General features: G+C 40.3%; 1 protein-coding gene across 1 annotated transcript; it reads left to right on the top strand.

Annotated features, from left to right (window-relative positions):
* Window positions 1-279: 279 nt before the first annotated feature.
* On the top strand, window positions 280-25,215 carry LOC148046492 (vomeronasal type-2 receptor 1-like). The gene is made up of 5 exons (XM_087714780.1): window positions 280-516; window positions 15,354-15,593; window positions 15,944-16,753; window positions 24,606-24,833; window positions 25,198-25,215. The coding sequence occupies exons 1-5, from the start codon at window positions 280-282 to the stop codon at window positions 25,213-25,215; spliced, it is 1,533 nt and encodes a 510-aa protein (XP_087570906.1).

Below are 25,215 nucleotides of genomic sequence, written 5' to 3'. Positions count from 1 at the left end.
GAACTTTATGCCAAGTTATCCAAATGTGAATTTCACCAGGAGAAGATAGACTACCTTGGGTATCGTATCTCACCCGCAAGGGTGGAAATGGACCCCGCTAGGGTCAAGGCGGTCACTGAGTGGGAGGCGCCCCGCACACGGAGGCAATTACAGAAATTTTTGGGTTTTGCTAATTTCTACTGTCAGTTCATCCCTTCTTTTGCCAAAATTGCACTTCCCATCCCAATCTTGTCCAAAGGTGGGCCGAAACCTAAACCTAGCAAGCCGTTGAATTGGACCATGGAGTGTCAAGCTGCGTTTGAAAAGTTGAAGAGACTTTTTGACAAAGAGCCAGTTCTGAAGCATCCAGAGATGGACAAGTCTTTTGTCGTTCAAGCTGATGCCAGCGACGTGGCAGTGGGAGCCATTTTGCTTCAGATTAACGACCAAGGTAATCTAAAACCTTGTGCCTACACCTCTCATAAACTCACAGAGACAGAGAGACATTGGGCTATCGGGGAGAAAGAAGCATTTGCTGTACGTTGGGCTTTGGCCACATGGCGCCACTTCCTGGAGGGCGCTAAGCACCCATTTGAGGTGTGGACTGACCATAAGAACTTGGAAGCTTTGAGGACTCCCAGGCGACTCTCCCCTAAGCAGATGCGCTGGGCTCAGCATTTCAATCTTTTTAATTTCACACTTAAGTACATCCTGGGGGGGGGGGGGAAGAATTTCATGGCTGATGCCAGCGACGTGGCAGTGGGAGCCATTTTGCTTCATACTAATGACCAAGGTAATCTACAACCTTGTGCCTACACCTCTCATAAACTCACAGAGACAGAGAGACATTGGGCTAACAGGGAGAAAGAAGCATTTGTTGTACGTTGGGCTTTGGCCACATGGCGCCACTTCCTGGAGGGCGCTAAGCACCCGTTTGAGGTGTGGACTGACCATAAGAACTTGGAAGCTTTGAGGACTCCCAGGCAACTCTCCCCTAAGCAGATGCGCTGGGCTCAGCATTTCAATCATTTTAATTTCACACTTACATCTGGGGGGGGGGAGAATTTCATGGCTAATGCTTTGTCCAGACTCCCTCAATACAACTGCTCTAAGCTTAGTATTGTTCAACCCATGGTTCCCGCATCCAGCCTCACTGCTCCTGTTGTTACTAGGCAACAGACACACGCTAAGATGGACGTGTTTCAAGATTTTCTTTCCGACCTCAAAAAGGCCCTTCCTCAGGATGATTGGTTCCAGCAGCATCAAGGTGAATGCACAATGAGAGACGATTTGCCATGGATTGGAGCGAAACTTTACGTCTCTTCATCTCTTGGTTCTCCAACGAGCACATGATTCCAAGTTGGCGGGGCACTTTGGCTTTGTGAAGACACTGCCTCTTGTGAAACGACAGTTTTGGTGGCCATCTTTGAAGAAGGACATTGAACTTTATGTCGCCAGCTGTCCTGTTTGTGCAGCCACTAAACGCCCGCCGAGGAAACTGCAGGGTTTACTCCAGACTATAGCTCACCCTGTCACCCCCTGGAAGGAGATTTCTATGGATTTCATTGTTGAACTTCCTGAAAGCCTGGGGCACACAGTCACATGGGTGGTTACAGACTTGTTTTCCAAGCAAGTTCATTTCATACCTTGCCCTAAGATCCCTTCTGCGAAGGCACTCGCTATGTAGCAGAAGATTGAGGTTTGTAATCTACTTACGAAAGACCAGGACTTGATACCACGAAGGTGAGAGAAACAGGTTCATTGGATGCATCTAGTTCAGCGTGTTCACACACCAAAATCTGAACTGTCTGAGCTTTGCCCAGGATCCTACTTTTATGCCATGTTCCACACGGTGCATTCTCAAAGCGTTTCCATACACGAGACAAGCATGACATTTCAAAAGGGGAAGTTCACTTGGACTGTTACAGCAAAGTACATAGGAGAAATATAAAAAAGAGAAATTCCTATTTCATCTTAAGCTGTCAGCAGCTTTTACCTCTGTTCTATCTCTCACCCATGTCTGGCTTCCTGTGCCCCCACTTTACAGGGTCTTGCCACACTGTTCAGACCTATTTGTAATACTTATGAGGAAGTTGGGAGAAGGTTCACTCCAGCTAAAAGTCAACTTTGGGATTCCAGGGCACTAGAATGAAAAGCCAAACTAAAAACTATTAAGACCACCTAACCTGGCCAGCCACTGGTGGGTTTACCTGTGCAACCCCTGCTGCATCAGCTAAACTTTTCATTTCTCAAGTTTACCATTTGCATTGCGTGCCTGACTGCATCATTTCTGATAGGGGCATCCAATTCACCTCCGTCTTCTGGAAAGAATTTCTTAAACTCATTGGCTCCGCCCAGGGTCTAAACTCCGCCCACCACCCTCAGACTAATGGGCCTTGCGAGAGGACTAATTATGTTCTAGAACAATATTTATGTTGTTTCATCAATTACCAGCAAGATGATTGGGTGAACTTGTTGCCGCACGTGGAAGTGGCTTATAATAATTCTGTACATAGCAGCACTGGATTCATCCCTTTTCGTGTTGTGTTTGGCCAGGACTTCGTTCCTATTCCTGAAGTTCCTCTTGAGCAACCACAGGTCTCATCTATCTCTGAGTAGAGTGAGCGGTTGTGGCATATTTGGCCTTTAGCACTTCGCACTTTGGATGCTGCGCATTGCGCGCATAAGAAACAGGCTGATAAGAAACATTCTCAACCTTATCAGTACAAAGTGGGTGACCAAGTTTATCTATCCACAAAGTTCCTTCAAACTACGCCGAAATCAAAAAAGTTGGGGCCTAAGTATGTAGGCCCGTTTCCCATAATCAAGGTCATCAATCCTGTTTCGGTTCACTTACAGCTCCCCAAGCACCTCAACCGTGTATATCCTGTTTTCCACATTAATCTCATTAAACCTGTTTGTTTTTCATCTTTACGTCCGCCAGTGGATCCGCCACCTGCCCCCCCTATTGATTGATGGTGAGCAGCATTTTGAGGTTTGGGAAATATTGGACTCTCGAAGAAGGCGGAATCGCCTTCAGTACCTGGTGGCTTGGAAGCATTTTCCTCAGTATCATGCCGAGTGGGTGGACAAGTCCCATCTCCGGGCCCCCCAACTACTCCGCCAGTTCTATTCTGCTTATCCGGACAAGCCCTAGTTGACTCTCCTTTCTGACTTTCTCTCCCCCCCCCCCTATTTTTCTTTTTCTGTTTTTTGTTGTTTGTCTGTTTGTTTGTGTTTTGTAGTTTTCCAGGCCTGACCGCCTTTTTCCTTAGGAGGGCTGGATGTCAGCCTCTGCTTTGCTGCTGCTTCGGCTGCCATTGAAACAGGGAGGGGGGCATGGTATTTGGGAGGGGAATACTAACTGTACTGGAGGAAGATTCTGGAGTTTCTGCTGCCTGTCTTACTGCGCATGCGGAGGAGGTTTCCCGCCAAGGCCAACGGCACCGACATTCCATCTGGGTGATGCCTTTCGAAGTTATCTCACACATGACACTTGGGAGAATTATGATTGGACTGTAACTGGGATGCCAAGGGGTGGGGAATGGGTTATTCTATATATCATTTGCTTTCGCGCCTAAATAATCAGTCTTCGCTTTGCTATGCTTCTAATCATTTATAATTAGTAAAAGTACACTTGATTTCTATCAATGGAGTCTGGTGGTTTTCCTTTCCTAATTATCTAATGGAGGAGTGTTGACACAGTGTTTTCCTTCCATTCACAACTTCTGGAGGCAAGTTGTTCCACTGATTAATTGTTCTAAATGTCAGGAACTTTCTTCTTAGTTCTAGATTGCTTCTCTCCTTATTCATAAGCCTTGAATGATATTTCATTTTGCTCACTGAGATTGTTTCATAGAGCATTTTTTCTTTTGTTTCTTTTGTTTGAGATTCATGAGTGCAACTTTGTTCAATATATATAGCAATATAGCAATAGACTTATATACCGCTTCATAGGCCTTTCAGGCCTCTCTAAGCGGTTTACAGAGAGTCAGCATATTGCCCCCAACAATCTGGGTCCTCATTTTACCCACCTCGGAAGGATGGAAGGCTGAGTCAACCCTGAGCCGGTGAGATTTGAACCGCCGAACTGCTGATCTAGCAGTAGCCTGCAGTGCTGCATTTAACCACTGCGCCACCTTGGCTCTTTCACATCTTAAAGATATTGTTTTGTTATAAGATGCAAATACTAGACTATAGGATAATGTAAGGATGTAAATACAAATATAATAGCAGAGTTGGAAGGGACTTTGGAGGTCTTCTAGTCTAAGCCCAAAACCCTACACCATTTCAGAAAAATGGCTATCCAACATCCTCTTAAAGACTCCCAGAGTTGGGGCATACACAATTCCTGGAGGCACGCTGTTCCACTGATTAATTGTTCTAACTGTCAGGACATTTATCCTTAGTTCTAAGTTACTTCTCTCCTTGATTAGTTTCCACCCATTGCTTCTTGTTCTACACTCAGGTGTCTTGGAGAATAGTTTGACTCCCTCTTCTTTGTGGCAACCCCTGAGATATTGGAACAATGCTATCATGTCTCCCCTAGTCCTTCTTTTCATTATACTAGACATACCCAGTTCCTGCAACCTTTCTTCATATGTTTTAGTCTCCAGTCCCCTAATCATCTTTGTTGCTCTTCTCTGCACTCTTTCTAGAGTTTCCACATCTTTTCTACATTGTGGCGACCAAAACTGAATGCAGTATTCCAGGTTTGGCCTTACCAAGGCATTATAAAGTGGTATTAACACTTCACGTGATCTTGATTCTATCCCTCTATTTATGTAGCCTAGAAGTGTGTTGGCTTCTTTTACAGCTGCTGCACACAGCTGGCTCATATTTAAATGGTTGTCCACTAGGACTCCAAGATCCCTTTTGCAGTTAGTAATATTGAGCAAGGTACCACCTATACTGTACCTGTGTGTTTCGTTTTTCTTGCCTAAATGTAGAACCTTACTCTTGTCATTTGATAGTGCCCAATGTTCAAGTTTGTCAAGATCCTTCTTTATCTTAAGCCTATATAAATACCTGTTTATATCTAATAGGTCCAGTGGGATTTGTAACTATAAATTATTTAGATAACTTAAAGTTTTACAGATAAGGAAAATATTATGGTTAATATTAACGGCTTCCTGGGAGGAGCCTGCTGGTGGTGGCAGCAAAAAATCAGCTGCCTCCGAATTCCTGGCTACGTACCTGTTTAGAGGTTCTTCCATCTGACGTCTTATCAGGTTTTCTTATCCTTCAGGCAAGAAGGAAAGAAGAAATTGTTTTGCTGGCAAATGCTCTTCGATTTTTGCAGCTTTTGTGCTTGCAGAGAGAGGGGGGTTAGCCCAAGGCAGAACGGCTGTCCATGCTGGGAACTTCAAACTGCCTTGTGCAGGAAAAAGTAGGTCTCCCCCACTCAGTTCAAAGTTTTGATTGATTTAATCTTATCACGAGCTGGATTCGTATTACGAGGGCAATAATTGTTTATCAAGATTTTAGCTTCTTTTCTTTTTCTCCTCCGAAAAACTATTTACTTAGAGGCTTTTAAAATGGCGCCGAGCAGGCTGGTTTCTCCGGTAATAACGAACACTTTTTGTTAATTGTCACAAGAATTCAAAACAAAGGAGATTGCTTATCATCTGTTTTGTTTCACAATCGGCCAGCAGAAGCTTTTTAATTAGTTTCATTTCTACAATCCTCTCACTCCCTCATTAATCTTGCTTATCTTTGAAGTTAAATGGTGATGAATCTGCTGAACTGTCTTGTTACAATGTTTACTCACTGAAAGTTTTGCCAAGTCTTAAACTTCAAAGTAAAAGGGGAACCCAGCTTCTTTACTTAAAGCTGCATATTCAGGCAACAGAGTTTTATTAATTGCAGGCAGATAAATTTTGAAATGGCTTCAAAACTAAATATTAACTTGAAGTTGTCACCCTCTACTTCCAGGGGCACATCCCCAGTGCCTGGCACAAAGCTGCAGCCTCTGCTTCCTACGCCCCCTGCTGGGGATGTGTTAACGAAAGAATTTTTCTTGAGCAATCTAAGCGAGGCTCTTAATGCACTGATAATTAAAATGGAAGATAAGTTTAGAGATAATAGAGAGATGATAGAGCAGGAGAGAAAAGAGGAAATAAAAGAAATGAAAGAAGAAATCAAAAGTGAAATAAAAGGACTTAAACAGGAGCTGTATGAGAAAATCGACGCTAAGGTTGTTAAAATTAGAGATGAAATGCTGAGACTTGTAACTGTATTAACAGAACATACTTCTGGAATGGAAGATACTCTAGAGGTTCTTAATGATGCCAATACTAACGTGACATTGAAAACAGAGGTGGTGGAACAAAAAGTGGAAAATGCTGAAAAAGAAATTATTATGATACAGTACCGACAAATGGAGTTTGCATTAAGAGTAAGGGGGCCACGTGAGGAGAAACAGGAGAACTTGAAACAGATCCTATCGGAAGCCTTTGACCGCCTGATGGGAAGACCAGGGACCAACCTTGACTGGCAAATTGACAAAGCTTACCGCATTAACTCCTGCCTGGCAAAGCAGAAGCAGCTTCCTCGAGACATTGTTATATATTTTACTACAAGAGAGCTTAGAAATATGGTACTGCAAGCGTCTTATAACACTAAGCTTCAAATTGGCGGTCAAGACCTGACTGTTTTGAAAGAGATATCACCTCAAATGTTAAGAGCCAGGAGAGACTACGCTTTTTTGGTCGAAGAACTCAGAAACCGTCAGATACAGTATAGATGGGATGCACCATTTGGCATTATATTTACATTTGATAAGCAAAGGTATCGCCTCAACTCTGTAGGGAAAGCTCAAGATTTTTATTATAATATATTGAAGGCTGGATACCCTACACCATCTGGACCTAGAGAAAGACCACAAGAAGGACAGGATAGACAGCAAACTACACAACCACCAGACAAGATGGAGCATCTCTCTTTTCTAGAAGTGCAAGGTGTTATGGAACAAAGACCTAGCCACATGACTACTAGACTAATGGAGAAACAAACTAAAAAGCAACAGCATCAACAATCACCAGCCATTGATCAAGGAACTACAATAACAAGTCTGGAAGCAGTGGGAGGAGCTAGACCTAAGGTTAAACAGGCCATGAAGGAAGCTCTAAAATGCTTCAGCCAACCAAAGATGACAACTAAGATTTTAACATGGAATGTCAATGGACTGACTTCTCCACAGAAGAGGAAGAAAATATTTCATTATCTCAAACAGTTTAAGAATTATGTAATTTGTTTGCAAGAAACTCATATCAAGTCAACTGATCAAAAATATTTGATCAACTCAAAACTTAGTCAACATTTTGCAGCTTCCTCTATGGAAAAGAAGAATGGTATAGTTGTATACTTAAGAAAAGATATGAAAGCTGAATTAATAGAAGCAGATCCCTTCGGAAGATATATTGCTTTAGACTTAATCCTAAAAGGGAAAAAGACATTACTTTTGGGAATTTATGCTCCCAATCAACAGCAAGATAGATTCTATAGAAATCTTCATGCTAAATTAGTACAGTGCGACTATAGCTCCTGTATACTATTGGGTGACTGGAATGGAGTGATAGACACTAAGAGAGATAAGAAGATTTCCCGCCTAAATACTAAGATGCGAGCAAAGTTACCCAAACCTTTCTTTGACATTATGGATGACTTTGAATTGAGAGATATTTGGCGAGAAAGAAATGCAGAGGAATATGACTTCACTTTCTTCTCGGACAGGCATCAATCCCTTTCAAGGATTGATTTTATTCTAACCACTAATGATTTGCTTTCTAGGGTCAAGAAGACAAGGATTGTGGCTAGGGTCCTTTTGGACCATAACCCAGTTTGGATGGAGTTGGGAAGGGTAGTGCAGGCAAGAAGGTCTTGGAGATTGAATGAAAACTTATTTAGATATGAAAAGTATAAATGATTGTAAAAAATTACTATCTGAATATTTTGTTTTGAATATGAATAAGGGTACATCTATGGAATTTGTATGGGATGCAAGCAAAGCGTATATGAGAGGAGTGCTGATGAATATAAATAAAACACAGAAATAAACAAGGGTTAAAATGAACAGAACTGGAAGAGGAAATTAAGAGAAAAGAGCTGAAGTTAACAATGAACCCAGATGATACAAAGGTTAAGGAAGCTATTAATATATTAACATCTCAATTTGACATGTTGATCTCTGACCAGGTAGCCACAAATTTATTATATGCAAAACACAATACTTGTTGTAACGCAAACAAACTTGGCAGATGGTTAGCTTATCAGATTAGAAAAAAAAGGAAAACTCGAAATATATCTAAACTGATTTACAGAGGGAAGGAGGTGTTTCAACAGGAAGAGATTCAAAAGGCTTTTCGGGAATTTTTTACAGAACTGTATAAAGGGGATAAAATTAATGGTTTAGACATAGACAAATATTTAGACAAAGAGAAAATACCTTCAGTTAGAGAAGAGCACAGGCAAAAATTGAATCAACCAATAACCTCGGGGGAAATCTTGCAGGTAATTAAGCAATTAAAGTCAGGGAAAGCACCAGGTACAGATGGCTTGACAGCGGTTTACTATAAAAACTTACAGTTAGAAATGGTAGAACCTCTTAGAGAATTATTTAATATGATTCAAATGGAAGGTAAAGTGCCTCCATCTTGGAAGACAGCATTTATATCTTTGATACCCAAAGAAGATCAAGATACTACTCAACCCAAAAATTATAGACCTATTTCATTACTGAATGTAGATCAATGTTCCCTCTAATTTTTTTTCAGTGTGAGCAGAAAAGTATAGTGTTTGAGCAGCACATTTTCATACCTGAGCACTTGCATTTTTTTCATAGATGTCACCCAAGACAACGAAATTAGTGTTATTTGAAACTGAATTCTACCATGTAAATATCCATTAAGTAAAGAAATCTCCCTATACAGGTAGTCCTCAATCTACAACCATAATTGAGCTCAAAGTTTCTATTGCTGAATGAGACATTTGTTAAGTGAGTTTTGCTCCATTTTACAACCTTTCTTGCTACTGTTAAGTGAATCACTGCGGTTAAATCAGTAACCTGGTTGTTAAGTCAGTCTGACTTTCCTACTGACTTTCCTTGGCAGATGGTTGCAAAAGGTGACCCCAGGACACTGCAACTATCATAAATATGAGGCAGTTGCCAAAGATTCAAATTTTGATCATATGACCATGGGGATGCTGCAATGATCATGTGTGAAGAACAGCTGTAATTCACTTTTTTCAGTGCTGATGTAGCTTTAGTCATTAAGTGAACTGTTGTAAGTTGAGGACTATACTTTCCCCCTTACTATCCAATAGTCTGTGGTGATATTAGCAAGTTATGAATAAATTACCAACTGATGTAGATTAGCAATTGGAGCACTTAAAGAAGCAAACAAAGAGGGGAGAGGAAGGAAGGGAGGAAGGAAAGAAGGGAGAGGGAGAGAGAAACAGAGACAGAGGGAGAGACAAAAAAGGAAAGAGGAGAAAGAGAAAAAGAAAGGGGAGAGGAGGGTGGGAGGATAAGAAAAAGAGGCAAAAAAAAGAAAGAGAGAGAAAAAGGAAAGGAAGAAAGAAGGAAGGAAGGAAAGAAAAAAGGAAGAAAAAAGGAAGAAAGAAAAGAGGAGAGGAGAGAAGGAATAGAGGCCAAAAAAGCAAACAAGGAAAAGTAGGGAAAAAACTTTCACTGGAAAACACTATTTTTCCATCAGTGCAAAACTTTCCTAAACAAGGTTAATTTTCTGGATTTTGACTTTCCGGTCCAGGTGGACCAAGAAGCCTTTATTTTCTTTTTCTAAAATCAAATAAAATCTGTAGAGCACCAGCACACCATATGAAAAAGAATTTGGATTTGCAAGTAGGTTGACCACCAATCCATGACAAATAAGCTGAAATACAATATTTAAAACATTCTTACTAAACAGCAGTCTGCCTTCACTGGACGGCTTGGATCTCTCGCTGACTCTCCATGAAAGCACCGAGATAGAAACAGCCCTCCTGTGCGACATTGACAGTAGGGAGATGGGGGAGGGCTGCCTCGCCCTCTCCTGGGTAGCCCTGTCTGGGGAAGAACCCCCCTTCTCCAACCTCGGGACATCAGGTCAGGAGGTTTCTCCGACGGGTCTCCCCCCCCTCCTCTGCCCCCGATCGACTTCCTTTTCTGGGCTTTTTGCAAATGAGCGCCGGATGCAGCCGAATATCTCTCTGTGTGTATGTGTGTGTGTGTGAGCACGGGTTGCCCAATCCAGTTCCTCCCTCCGTAGTTTTGAACCTGGGAGGAACTGGTTTGGGCAACCCGAGAGCTCCGCCTGATGCCCGAAGGGCTTTGCACGAAGAAACGTGGCTTGAGACGCAAGGATGGTCCTGGCTGTGGGGCGGAGGCCCCTAAAAGCCTCTCTTTGGTTCCCTCCTCCTCCCCCTCCTTCCACAGCCTGCGTGATGCTGCCGCCCTAGGCTGAGAGCTGCTGCTGCTGCACAGCTGAGGGAGGGAGAGCGAAAGCAGAGACGGGGCGCCAAGCTTTGGTTAAGGCAGGCAAGGGAAACGCGAGCCGAAAGGAAGTCTTGCTCAGAAGATGCGGCAGCAGGGCTTTAAAGGGCTCCCCCCTCCCCAGCCAGCCATCCCACCCAGCCCATTCTTCCCCTGCCACAACTGTATCCAACAGGCCAAGTTGCTAGGAGGAGAAGGTTTGGGCTGCAGGACATGAGATTCCTCTGGGGGAGGTCCTTTGTGGGCGGCCAGTTCTAGCTGCCTGCAAAGGACTTCCCCACGTTTGCTATGAAAGAAATCTCTGCGTGGCAGTTAGAAACTGCTGCGCGGGGTTTTCTTGCCATGTGCGCGGCCATGCAGCCGTGCACTTTAGAGGGAACAGTCATGTAGATTATAATTTTTTTACTAAAATATTAGCAAATGGGTTAATGTTGGTTATTCAACAATTGATACACATGGACCAAACAGGTTTTATACAGGGGAGACAGATGAAAAGTAATGTCAGATTAATTATTAATGCATTAGAATATTTGGGAAAAAACAACCAGATCCCTGCTGTGTTTATATTTTTGGATGCTGAGAAGGCCTTTGATCGAGTTAACTGGCAATTTCTGCTGAAGATATTGCAAAAAATGCAGATAGGAGATAATTTTTTACAGTCAATTAAAGCAGTATACCAACAGCAAACAGCACAAATCATAGTCAATGGAAGTTTAACAGACTCTTTTCAAATTGGAAAAGGTACAAGACAGGGCTGTCCTTTGTCCCCATTATTGTTTATTATAACTTTGGAAGTATTGTTGAATAAAATATGGGGCTTGGATGGTTTAAAAGGGATCAAGATTAGGCAGCAAGAATATAGAGTCCGCGCTTTTGCGGATGATTTGGTTATAATATTGGAACAACCGCAGGAATCCAGTATGGTTTTAATGAATACGATTAATCAATATAGTCAAGTGTCTGGCTTTAAAATAAATTTAGGAAAAACCAAAATATTAGCTATAAATATGAATATTAAACAAAAGGAAGAATTAGGAGTGATGCTAGGATGTGAGGTAGTTAAAAAAGTCAAATATCTTGGAGTTAACATTTTAACTTCAAATGGGAAATTATATAAGCATAATTATGAACCACTTTGGCATAGTATACAGACGGAGATGAAAAAATGGGTGAAATTGCACTTATCTTTGCTGGGTAGGATAGCGGCAGTGAAAATGAACATTTTACCAAAATTTTTATTTCTTTTCCAAATGTTAGCTATACTTAAAAAAGATGCGAACCTTTTAGAATGGCAGAAGGGTATCAACAAATTTGTATGGGCAGGAAAGAAGCCGAGGGTAAAGATGAAAATAATGCAAGATGTACGTGAGAGAGGAGGATTGAAACTACCTAATTTAAAACTATATTATGATGCAGTGGCATTATCTGTAATTAGTGATTGGACTCATTTAACCAATGATAGAATATTGAATATTGAGGGACACGATCTGGTATTTGGTTGGCATGCTTACCTGTTATTCAACAAAAAATTGGATAAGAATTTTAAAAGTCATATTTTAAGAAATGCTTTATTGCGGGTTTGGAAGAAATACCAATATAAATTAAATGACAAGATACCCATGTGGGCAATTCCTAGACACGCAATTGAAAATATGAATACAGCACAAAAACAGGACAGAATTACTTACAGACAGCTTCTTACTTCAGAAAGGGGGGTATTACAATTAAAATCTTTAGAGGTATTAAAAGAGGAGTAGGTAGTTCAAACATGGTTCCAGTATGGGCAATTACAGGCTAGGCGGAAAATAGATCAAAAAATGGTTTTATCCAAGTTGAGGATAACTTGTTTAAACAAATAAGAGATCAAAGCTTAATGCATATAAAGAGGATATATAATGTATTAATACAGATGGATTCGGAAACAGAATTAGTTAGATTGTATGATAAAATGGGCTCAAAATATTGAAGAACTAATAATGTTGGATACATGGGAAAGAATTTGGGTAAGAAATGTGAAATTTACACAAGCTCAAAATCTGAGAGAAAATTTTTACAAGATGTTCTATAGATGGCATTTAGATCCTAAAAAGTTGGCTTCTATGTATCTGAATGTACAGCCTAAATGTTGGAGGTGTGGTTCTCTTGATGCTACATATTATCATATATGGTGGACCTGCCAAAAGGTTAAGGCATTCTGGATAAAAATATGGTGGGTTATGCAAAATATTTTTAAAAGAAGGATAAAGTTTATTCCTCAGTTATTTTTACTAGGTATATGTACTGACTTTACAGTGGTAGAGACTAACTTGATTCTGCACCTAATAACGGCAGCAAGACTGTTGGTGGCGCAATACTGGAAGAAGGAAGACTTGCCTACAATCCAAGAATGGACATTGAAAGTCACAAACTTAGCCGAGATGGCTAAAATATCGGCATAGATTAAAGATCACTCAAATGAGAGATATAAACAAGACTGGAAAAAATGGATTGACTATATACAAAATAAATACGGGACCAAGAAATTCCAGTTAGCCTATGCTTAAGATCAGAAATGATTTAAACTGTTTAAAGTTAGTTCAGTAAGAAGAAGCTAAGGTCAATGTAGAATGTCATTAATTTCTTTATTTCTTTTTTCTCAATAGATTTTAGACTGTGTTAGTTAAAAATCCATACCGTGTGCGGGTTCTGGGAAGTCGGGGGGGGGAGGAGGAGAGGGGCTGGGGGGGGTGGAGGGAGGGAGGGGCATACAAAAAAAATTGTACTTCAATATTTTAATGATTGACGAATGATGAAATATTTGTGTTTTTAAAAAGAAATAAAACTCTTTTTCTGAAGAATTTATTAAAAAAATATTAAAAATAATTTCTGATATGTTTGTTCAGATTATTTAAATTGTATATTTAAAGCTAAATGTGCCATTGATAGACCATGACAAAATGAATGAATGTATTTTGCAATGTAATAAATTTTTCTATCTTGAGCTGAAAAAATTAATTGCATAATGCATAATGTTTCACTCTCTACTGACTATTATTTTTTGTTGTTTATAAAAAGTAGGAAAAAAATAAAAAAGAAAGAAGAAAAATAAAGGAAAGGGGTGAAACATTAGTTGTAAAGGAACATTAGCATTTGGTTTGTAACTTTACTCTTGTTTATTTATTTATCTAATATTTATTTATTTCATTTTATTTATTAAATTTTCATACCACCTACCTCACCAGAGGCAACTCTAGTTAACTTCCATTTAAAATGCACCATAAAACAATAAAACAAATAACAAACTTAAATGTATTTCAATTTAATTCAATTAAAAATTCAATTAAAATAAAACTAAGATGGAGAAGAGAGGGATCAATGTATGTTCAATTTTTATGTATTATCTACAACATTAGCTACCTCCAATGTGTGGCAACTCCATTGGGGCACAGAGTTAGTTGGCATAGCCATGTCTTCAATGTCTTTTCAAAGGCCAAATGGTGAGGGCAGATCTCACCTTGGTGAGTCATATGTTCTAGGGCAAGATGTCATTAATGACATTGCTACTGATTTCCTTGTGGGGGGGGAATCATTTTCCCTTCTGATATTTTTCAAAGAAGCAAAGAAAGTACTATTACAACTCAGCAATTATTTTCAGAGTAATTATCAAATTAAGTGTCATCATGATCCCTTCTACACCACATCTCAAGAGTCTGAACAGCCATTTCCTGCCAGTTAAACCGTCACATTACACTGTGTTAATATAATCCAAGCAATATAGAACCGCATGTAAGAAAAACAAGAAGGATACATATTTTACATATGATATCTCATTGTCTTCACATTCATGAGAGGCTGGCTAATTCCAACTCAGTTTCTCTGTTAAATGGTAACATTGGAACGGCTCTTTGATATATACAATGATGACATTATATACTGAATTGCTTCTAATCAGAACACTGGTTTACTTCTTTGTTCCCAAGACAATGTGCATTTGTTCAGTGTTCATCTGCAACCTCAGAGATCCTCTTCCAATTGTTCATAAGTATTATCAATCAGGAGATTTAATCATTGCTGCTATCATTTATCAGGTGTTGTTTCTTTCAAATGAGATCACTTTTCAAAATGTTCCTTCACGCGATGTCCTTGATCAGTATTTGTAAGTATTTTCATGATCATTCAGAGGCATACATATCACCACTATAATGTTCCCTCCCTCCCTCCCTCCTTCCCTCCCTCCCTCCCTCCCTCCCTCCCTTCCTTTTACACCTCAGAGATTTAAGCTCCCCAAATTCTGAAGTATCAAATGAGGGACATATTGGTGCTTTTAATTTTACTGTTTATTACAAAGGTAATTTCCCATAAAGAACATTCACTGTTTTATTAGGAGAAAGGTATGACTAATCAAAGCTTTAAGACTGTTCTAATCTACACATCCTAGTGCTTTGTACATTTTCTTCTCTTGCATGTCACCATGGAATGAAGAAGATTGGTAGGCAATGAATTATTATGTTTTATAGAATACAAAGCCCAAGTGACAAATTACTTGTAAGAATGTCAAAACAGCAGAACTGTATACATCCCTCCTGCCATTCATTTTAAATAGGAACATTAGCGTATTTTAGTTAATGTTGGAATATCTCTCTCACAATGAATTTGACAGTTTTTCATATGGAGTGCTTCCAAATCCATACAAACTTTGGGTTATTGTTGCTAGAGATTATATGCCAGAAGTCAAGTAAACAATAAGAATCACATTTGCTGTATTTATAAATATATGTAACAATTAAAAATATCAACTGTTTAATTCTGAAGAAAACATCATATTAACATAGTTTATACCTTTTACTAAAGGTTCCTTAGTCATAATTACCAACACAATTTGGCTTTGGCATTTGCTGTAAAGGAGATCAATGAAAATTCTGGGATTTTACCCAATATTACCCTTGGTTTCCACATCACTACTGATTATATTGATGAAATTACAACTTATCATTTAGCAATGGAATTTCTATCTACAAAAGATAAATTTATTCCCAACTACAAATGTAATGACCAGACCAATACAGTAGCAGTCATTGGAGGATCCCGTTCTAAGACCTGTGTCAACATGGCAACCGCTCTTTTTAACTACAAGTTTCCTCAGGTGAGATCAAAACTGGAACAAGATAAGAAGTCCAACAGTTATTTATTACTCTCAGATGTTGAGTCCTCAAGATAGGTCTTTTAAAACCTTAAGACAACCAGTTCATGACCTGCAATGGAAATCACCACAGCTTCTTTTAAATGCACTCTGAAACTTCCTGTTGCCATTGTGTTAAACTGATAAGAAAGACTTTTTCTTTCCTTTCTATAAAAGGAAAAGGTTGGGTTATGCCAAGACTTGGATACTTTCTCCAAAAATCAGAGCAAGGGTGACAATTTAAAAACATAGATATCATACACTTCTCTTTGGAAAACCTTTTTTTTTGTCTGAATTCTTTTCTCCACATTTAGATCACATATGGATCAGCTCCACTGATGAATAAGGAAACAGGAGCACATTTTGTCAAATGGATGTTCCCAGATGAGATCCACCAACTTAAAGGAATACTACACTTATTGTTGCATTTCGGATGGACCTGGGTTGGGTTGATTTCTCTATATGAGGAAGACAGAGAGAGGTTCATTCAAAAGAGTCTTTCCATGTACTCAGAGAGAGGCATCTGCTTTGACTTTATAGAGTGTATCCCACCAATGATGTATGGGAATTTAGCTGCTGAAATGATGGAGGAAGGAGATAAATTATATAAAGTGATCATGGAAAGTACAGTCATTGCAGTGATCTTGAATGCTGAAATTACAACCACTGTGACTTTGAGAATAATGATCTATGTTTTAGACGCTGATGATATTCCAAAGGAGAGAAAGGCCAAAGTTTGGATAATGACAGCTCAGATGGATTTTACCTCCATTCTAATGCAAAGACCCTTGCCCATTGATTTTCTCCATGGTGCTCTGTCCTTTGCAATTCATTCAAAAGAGTTACCCGGTTTCAAAAAATTTATGTGGAAGAGAAGCCCAAACTTTGAAAAAAAAGATGGATTTATAAGGGATTTTTGGAAAGATGCATTTGACTGCTCATTCTCCAGTGATATTACAGAAAGGAATGCTGAAAGGATCTGCACTGGAGAAGAGAAGCTAGACACTCTTCCTAATTCTGTCTTTGATACCACTGTGAGTGCACATAGTTACAGCATCTACAATGCAGTCTATGCTGTGGCACATTCTCTGAGGGCCATACGCTGCTACTCTCCCAAATTCAAAGTGAGTCAAATAATTGACGAGAGGAGATGGAAAATCTTCCTTCAATCACCATGGCAGGTAATGTTGGCTAATTCAAAATTCAGGAAGGGCATGAAGTTTTGTAAGCAGCACTAACTTTCTCAATTAATGAAAGCAAAGTGATCTGTTGCTTTTCTCCTCCCCCCCCCCCAATGTTTACATGGAATTACCATCTGAAATATTTTCAGTTGAATTATATTAGTTAGGCAGTAGGGTAGAAAGTGAACATGATGGAGAACACTTTTCCCCAATTTACTAGAAAGTGGGGTGAAATTTAGTAGAGACTTATGTGAAATAACTTTTCTAGACAATTCTAGATAGGCCCATGCATTGTTATTTCCAAGTGAACTAGAAGCAAGATCCATTGTAGGACTTTTCTGACAGTCTCTTAGCTACTATAGTTTTCTAGGTCTCTATGAGAGTGTTAAGGATTACTGAAGATGATTCCGTACCTCTACTCCTGCTTCATTCAATTGTCAACATAAGACAAGGGGGAAACAGAGGTGTAAAAAAGAGGATAAATTGTAGACAATGTCAATTTAAATTGTTTTTCCATGTAAATTTATTTTAATATTTAATCCTTTTAATATTTTTTAAGAGCAACCCTTTGGTTGGATGGAAGAGAATATAAAATTCTCCAACACAGAAAAAAAATTTTAGCCATCTTGGCCTAAAAATTTTTTTTTCTGTGTTGGAGAATTTTATATTCTCTTCATTTAATGCAAACTGATTTGTTGGATTGCTCCCTTCCTGGGTGAGGGTATGTTGATCTGAAAATTTTCCAATTTAAAAAATATTGGGAAATAGAATAGAAAATGCATGTCATAGGGGTGGGGCTAGCTGTCAGCATGAATGTCTGCTTGAACAGAGAGCTCTGTGAAGAGCAGCTGGGTCTGGTGTCCCGAGGGGTTTCTTGAAAGACTTTTGTAAACTGATGATTTCCTGTAGAGAAATCCGAAGAGAAGTTTGGTTTGGCAGAACCATGGGATGGCCCTTCATGGTCTGCATTTGAAATTTCCTTTATAACCCCCAGCATGGAAGAGGGAGATCTGTAAAGGCTGTCCCAGAATGCTGATAGCAGTTCAAAGTAAGTGAGGATTTATTACAGAGAAGCTGCAGGAGTCACGAGTGGATTATCAGATTCCTGATCTTGGTGGAGAAGGTATTTTTATTCCAAAATAGTTCAAGAAAGAAAGAAAGAAAGAAGAAAGAAAGAAGACTGGAGGAAGTTACGAGCGAGAGAAGAAAGTGGGAGTTCTGGAAAATATCTAAATTAGGGATCCAATTCTTCAAAAAAATGACAAGCATTACAAAGCTAACAAAAACTGGCACGGGGAGGATGGCAGCATCCCAGCCGTCTCTAGCAGCTGCCAGCCCTTCGAACCAAAGATCTTCGGAGGATATGTTACAAAGAGAAATATCTAATTCAACCAAGGAGCTTCATATGATATTACAAACTATGCAAGAGACAATGGCTAAAACCCACTAAGAAAGGATATCAGTGAAATAAGAAATGGTATGGGTGAACTAAAGGAAAGGATCCAGAAGATGGATGATAAATTTGAGAATTTCCAGGAATAGATCAATAAAAATGAACAAAGAATAAATGTAATAGAAGGAAGGATGGATAAGGAGGAGAAAAAATGGAGGAACTAAGTTCTAGGCTGATCCAAGCAAACCAAGAACTTGAGTTAAAGGTCCTTACGTTAGAATCGGAGAAAGCGGCCCAATTTCTACAGTTTCAGAATGTAAAGGAAGAAAAAGGCGAGGATTTACCAGATATAATGGCAGACCTTATGGCAAAGGTTTTGGGAACAGGAAAGGATGAGATGGCAAGTGAGATCGATGAGACATATAGAATCCAGACAAACTATGCAAAAAAGAACAATCTCCCGAGGGAAGTCCATGTAAAGTTCGTTAAAAAATCAATACGTGACAAGGTGCTGAATAGAAAAAGAGATGATCCGATAGTACATAATCAATGACAATTAACAGTCCTAAAACAGGTATCGAGGAGAATCAGAGAACCAAGAAGGCCCTATCAATTTTTAACATCTGTGTTGAATAAATACGAAATTAACTTCAGATGGTTGATGCCGGAGAGTATACTGGTAACTTGGAGAGATAGAAGATTCAGAATAGACACGGTGGAACAAGCAGAAGATTTCTACAATAATCTGGTTCGACAGGAGGATGAGGAAGATGAAAGAGAACTGTTGGAAACAAGGATGCAAGGACTCAGGGCATATATAAGAAGAGAAAAGGAACTATCAGAGACAAGAAAGGAGAAAGAGGTTGTTTTAGAGAAAAAAGGGGAAGAACCAAGAGAAGTGAGAGAGATAAGGGCAACAAGGAGCATATGACCTAAATACACAGAATCATGTCAGGAAAAATCAAGATTTTATCATTAAATATCAATGGTCTAAACCTGCCCCAGAAAAGGAAAACAACCTTTAATAAACTAAAATGTTTGAATTATGATATAATTGCATTGCAAGAGGTTCATATAACTAAATGACAGATCCAGACTTTGGAATATCCTTGACTGGATAAACTTTACATAGCATTAGTTGATCGAAAGAAAAGCGGAATAGCACTATATGTTAAAGACACGATCCAGACTAAATTAATTTATCATGATAGCAATAGCAATAGCAGTTAGACTTATATACTGCTTCATTGAGTATTGAGTAATTTATTTATATGCCGCCCTTTTCCCTGGGGGGACTCAGGGCGGCTTACAACTCGAAAAGGGAGGGAAACAAACAATTAACACATAAGACAGTACATCATTAAAAGCACAACATTCATACCATTCGGGTGGGTTACAGTCTTTAATCCCAGGCCTGACGGGATAGCCAGATTTTAAGGGCTGTGCGGAAGGTCTGGAGGGTGGTGAGGGTACGAATCTCCACGGGGAGATCGTTCCATAGGGTCGGAGCTGCCACCGAGAAGGCTCTCCTCCGCGTAGTTGCCAGTCGATATTGACCGGCAGATGGGACTCGGAGGAGGCCTAATCTATGGGATCTAATTGGTCGAGTGGAGGTAATTGGCACTAAGCAGTACCCAGATCCACTACAATGAAGGGCTTTGTAGGTGACAAGTAGCACCTTGAAGCGTACCCGGAGATCGACCGGTAGCCAGTGCAGCTCGCGGAGGATAGGTGTTATCTGGGTGAAGCGAGGTGCACCCACAATCGCTCGTGCGGCCGCATTCTGGACTAGCTGAAGTCGCCGAATACTCTTCAAGGGCAGCCCCATATAGAGCACATTGCAGTACTCCAGCCTAGAGGTCACAAGGGCATGAGTGACTGTTGTGAGAGCCTCCCGGTTCAGGTAGGGGCGCAACTGGTGCACCAGGCGAACCTTGGCAAATGCCCCCCTGGTCACAGCTGACAGATGGTGTTCAAAAGTCAGCTGTGGGTCCAGGAGGACTCCCAAGTTGCGGACCCTGTCTGAGGGGCGTAATATTTGACCCCCCAGCCTGAGGGATGGAATACTTGCCGAATTAGTGGGAGGGAAACACAACAGCCACTCGGTCTTATCTGGGTTGAGCACAAGCTTGTTAGCCCTCATCCAGTCCCTAACAGCTTCAAGGCCCTGGTTCATCACGTCCACCGCTTCATTGAGTTGGCACGAGGCGGACAGATACAACTGAGTATCGTCTGCGTACTGGTGGTATTTTATCCCGTGCCGCCGAATGATCTCGCCCAGCAGTTTCATGTAGATGATAAAAAGTAGGGGGAACAAGACCGAACCCTGCGGCACCCCATATGTTAGGGGCCTAGGGGTCGATCTCTGCCCTCCAACTAACACTGACTGCGACCTGTCCGAGAGGTAAGAGGAGAACCACAGCAAAAAAGTGCCTCCCACCCCCACCTCCCGCAGTTGTCGCAGAAGGATACCATGGTCAATGGTATCGAAAGCCGCTGAGAGGTCAAGGAGAACCAGGATGGAGGCGTGGCCTCCATCCCTGACTCTCCAGAGGTCATTGGTCAATGCAACCAAAGCGGTTTCTGTGCTGTAACCAGGCCTGAAGCCAGACTGGAATGGGTCAACTAGCTTCCTCCAAGGACCGCTGGAGCTGAAAGGCCACCACCTTCTCAACAACCTTCCCCACAAAGGGGAGGTTGGAGACTGGATGATAGTTTTTAAGAACGGCTGGATCCAAAGATGGTTTCTTCAGGAGGGGTCTCACCATCGCCGCCTTAAGAGCGGGGGGAAAGACCCCCTCCCAAAGGGAGGCGGTAACAACCGCCTGGATCCAGCCCCGTGTCACCTCCCTGCTGTTAGCAACCAGCCAGGAGGGGCATGGGTCCAGTACACATGTGGAGGCAGTCACAGCTCTCATGGCCTTGTCCATGTCCTCAGGGGCAACAGCTTGAAACTCAACCCAGCAATGGCCTACCAGATTATCCCCCTGTGCCTCGGCTGGATCTGCGAAATTGGAGTCCAAGTCCGACCGAAACCGAGCAACTTTGTCCGCTACGAACTGGACGTAATCCTCAGCCCTACCCTGCAAAGGCTCCCCCGTATCCCTCCTATTTAGGAGGGAGCGGGTTATCCTGAACAGGGCGGCTGGGCGTGACTCAGCGGAGGCAATCAAGGTGGCAATATAGGTTCTTTTTGACGTCCTGATTGCCCTGATGTATTCCTTGATGCAAGATGTTAAAAGTGCTCGGTTCGATTCGGATTTATTGGATCTCCATAAGTGCTCTAGGCGTCTCTTCCTCTCCCGGAGTTCCTCAGTAAACCAAGGATCCACTGCCTCGGAGCGGCCGTAGTGGTGCAATCCGGTTAAGAGACTCCGTCGCTGCCAAGTTCCAAGCAGCAACCAGAGTTCATGGGGCTTTCAGCCCTCTCTAAGCGGTTTACAGAGTCAGCATATTGCCCCCAACAATCAGGGTCTTCATTTTATCCACCTCAGAAGGATGGAAGGCTGAGTCAACCTTGAGCCGGTGAGATTTGAACAACCGAACTGCAGAACTGCAGTCAGCTGAAGTAGCCTGCAGTGTTGCATTTAACCACTGCGCCACCTCGGCTCTCTCAATGATGAGGAGGGGAGAATATTAATTGTAGAAATAATGTTAAACCCAAAAAAAATATGTTATTGGTGGTAATATATGCACCTAATGAAGGTCAGAGAAAATTTTATTATAGACTACATAGCATTATTCGAGAGATGGGAAATGAAAATGTCTGTTTAATGGGTGATTTCAATGCTATAGCTGGCCAGAAGTGGGACTATAAAAGTGAAAAGAGGAGAAAAGCAACTAGGAGAATTTTGCCCAGGTCATTCTTCCAAATTGCCAAAGAGTTAAATATCTATGATGTATGGTGTGAAAGATGTCCAGAGGGAGAGCAGTACACCTGTATTTGTATTTCTGTATTTCCCTTTATTTGTATGCCGCCCTTTTCCCTGGGGGGACTCAGGGCGGCTCACAGTTCAAAAAAAAAGGGGGGGAGGACAAACAATTTCTAACATGCAGACAATACATCATTATTAAAAATGCAACAGTCACACAATTCGAGTGGGGTTAGAATCTTAACCCCAGGCCAGCCGGGACAGCCAGATCTTTAGAGCGGCGCGGAAGGACTGGAGGGTGGTGAGGGTCCGAATCTCCACGGGGAGTTCGTTCCAGAGGGTCGGAGCAGCCACCGAGAAGGCTCTCCTCCGGGTAGTTGCCAGTCTACACTGGCTAGATGATGGAATTCGGAGGAGGTCTAATCTATGCAATCGTATCGGTCTAGTGGAGGTAGTTGGCAGTAGGCGGTCTCTCAAGTACCCAGGTCCAATACCATGAAGGGCTTTATAGGTGATAAGTAGCACCGTTTACTCGAATAGACATGAATCCTGGTCAAGGATAGATATGGTCTGGATGTCGATGGAGTTAATCTCAGAAGTGAAGGAGAACCCAATTCATGGGCTGACCATAATCCCATGAGGATTACATGGAAAAAACAACCAATAACCAACAGTTATTGTTGGTGATAGTTCCATAGAACAATCCTAAAGGATCAGGAATATATTAAAAGTGGTAATCAGGAATTGAGTTTTTTCTTCAAAGAAAACTGGCCAGGAGACACATCCATACAAAACCTATGAGATACAACTAAGGCATTTATAAGAGGGGTCACGATATTGGTTACAACTAGGAAGAAAAAAATTGAGAATCAAACAATAAGAGAGTTGAAAGAAAGGTATAGAAACTTAGAGAGAGAACTTCAAGAGAAACCACAAAATAGAAGTATAAAAGGAAGTATGGAAGTGATTAAACATGAATTGGCTATATTTGAAAAAGCAAAATTGGCACAGTTTATAAAAAAAGCAAAACAATTTTTTTTGAGAATGCAAATAAACTGGGGTGGTGGCTATCCTATAGGCTGAGGAATACTTAATCGGAAACTAACATTGGCTAAGGCATATAAAGAAAATCTTTACAAGATGTTCTACAGATGGCATCTCCCCCCAGCATGGCTCTCCAAAATGTTTAAAAATCTGGCACCAAATTGTTGGAAGTGTTAAAAAACACCAGGCACTTTTTATCATATGTGGTGAACATGCAATGAGGCCAAAAGATATTGGAAAATGATTCAATCATGGTTGGAACAAATGGTGGGATACCAAATTTTGTTTAAACCAAAAAAATTTCTCCTAGGCACAATACCAGAAGGGTTTAAGAAAAATGTACTCTATCTAATTATATATGTACTAATTGCGGCGCACATAACTTTTGCGCAATATTGGAAAACAGAAAATAAACCATCAGAGCTAGATATAATCAGAAAGGTGTTGGCCAGTGCTGAAGCATATAGGCTCACTCTTGAACTTAAAAATAAAGGGGAATCAGAATATTTTGAAGTCTGGAACAGATTTTATGATTGGTATAAGACAAGGTGACAAGACGAACAAACTGTATATATTGTGATTGGACAGAAGGATAGATAATGCACTAAGTAGGCTAATAGATAATGGTTGAGACTAATTGTGTATAATGTGAATGTATGGTCACTTCAACTCTGCAGGATTGCATTGTTTTAAATGTAAAAATAATAAAAATATATTTTTTTAAAAAAGAAATATATAAACCATATAAACTAAGGTTCTACATTTAGGCAAGAAAAATAAAATGCATAGGTATACTTTATGTGGTACCTTGCTCAATAGTAGTAACTGTGAGAGGGATCTTGGAATCCTAATGGACAACCATTTAAATATGAGCAAGCAGTGTGCAGCAGCTGCAAAAAAAGCCAACACAGTTCTAGGCTACATAAACAGGGGGATAGAATCAAGATCATGTCAAGTGTTAAGTATGTCTAGTTTAATGAAAAGAAGTAAGGGGTGACATGATAGCAGTATTCCAATATCTTAGGGGCTGTCATAAGAAGAGGGAGTCAAATTATTCTGCAAAGCACCTGGACAAGAAGCAATAGGTGGAAACTAATCAAGGAGAGAAGCAACTTAGAACTAAGGAAAAATTTCCTGACAGTTAGAACATTTAATCAATGGAACAACTTGCCTCCAGAAGTTGTGAAAGCTCCAACACTGGACGTTTTTAAGATGTTGGATATCCATTTGTCTGAAGTGGTGTAGGGTTTGTTGCCTAAGCATGGGGTTGGACTAGAAGATCTTCAAGGTCCCTTCCTATTCTGTTATTCTAAAATATTTCCCAACCAGTTGTAAATAGTGTAGACTGAGGCAAAAAATTAAGAGCTTACTTTTCATTGAGCATAAGACTAATTTGAAATGAAAAAAAAAAACCTTGGGTTTTTATCATATCCTTTGCGTAATTCTGTTAATTTTCTCATTTCTTTTGTTTCTTTTCTTCATTTAGCTCAACTATTTTCTACAACAGATCTCCTTTAACAACAATGTTGGGGAAGAGATTTCTTTTGGCCCCAGTGGGGAATTAGTAACTGGATTTGATATTCTCAATTGGGTCACATTCCCAAACAAGTCCTTTCAGAGAGTCCAAGTTGGAAAGATTGACCCCATGGCTCCCCAAGATAAATTTCTCACCATTTCTGCCAAGGATACTGTTTGGCCCTTTTTATTTAACCAGGTATGTCACATTTCACACTTTTTAATAAATCATTTAGTCATTGCCCTATATTAATAAATGATTTAAATGCAACAACAACACTTGGATTCTTTTTTTAGCAAACTAAAATAGCTGAAATAGCCTAAGGAAACTATTTCTGAAATATAGTTCAAAGATATTAAATATCTTGCAAAATTCAATATATTGAAATATGTGATTCAAGAGTAGAGACCTTCATCTGGATATTACAACCGTCTATCTCTATTTCTACAAAGTGTAATATTATTGGAAATATGCTTGCACAATAAAATTCATTAAAGTGGAGGAATCAATGAAAGGAGGAATATGACATAAAATGTTTCTTTTGCCTTTTTCTGCATTTAAGGCAGAGTTCAACCCCTGA

This window comes from Thamnophis sirtalis, unplaced genomic scaffold (assembly GCF_051295495.1).
Source record: "Thamnophis sirtalis isolate CommonGarterSnake01/CBP01778 unplaced genomic scaffold, rThaSir2_p1.2 scaffold_4, whole genome shotgun sequence".
Classification (NCBI taxonomy): domain Eukaryota; kingdom Metazoa; phylum Chordata; class Lepidosauria; order Squamata; family Natricidae; genus Thamnophis; species Thamnophis sirtalis.
The sequence above is the reverse complement of the archived record's forward strand: the minus strand, read 5'-3'. Positions and strand labels throughout refer to the sequence as shown.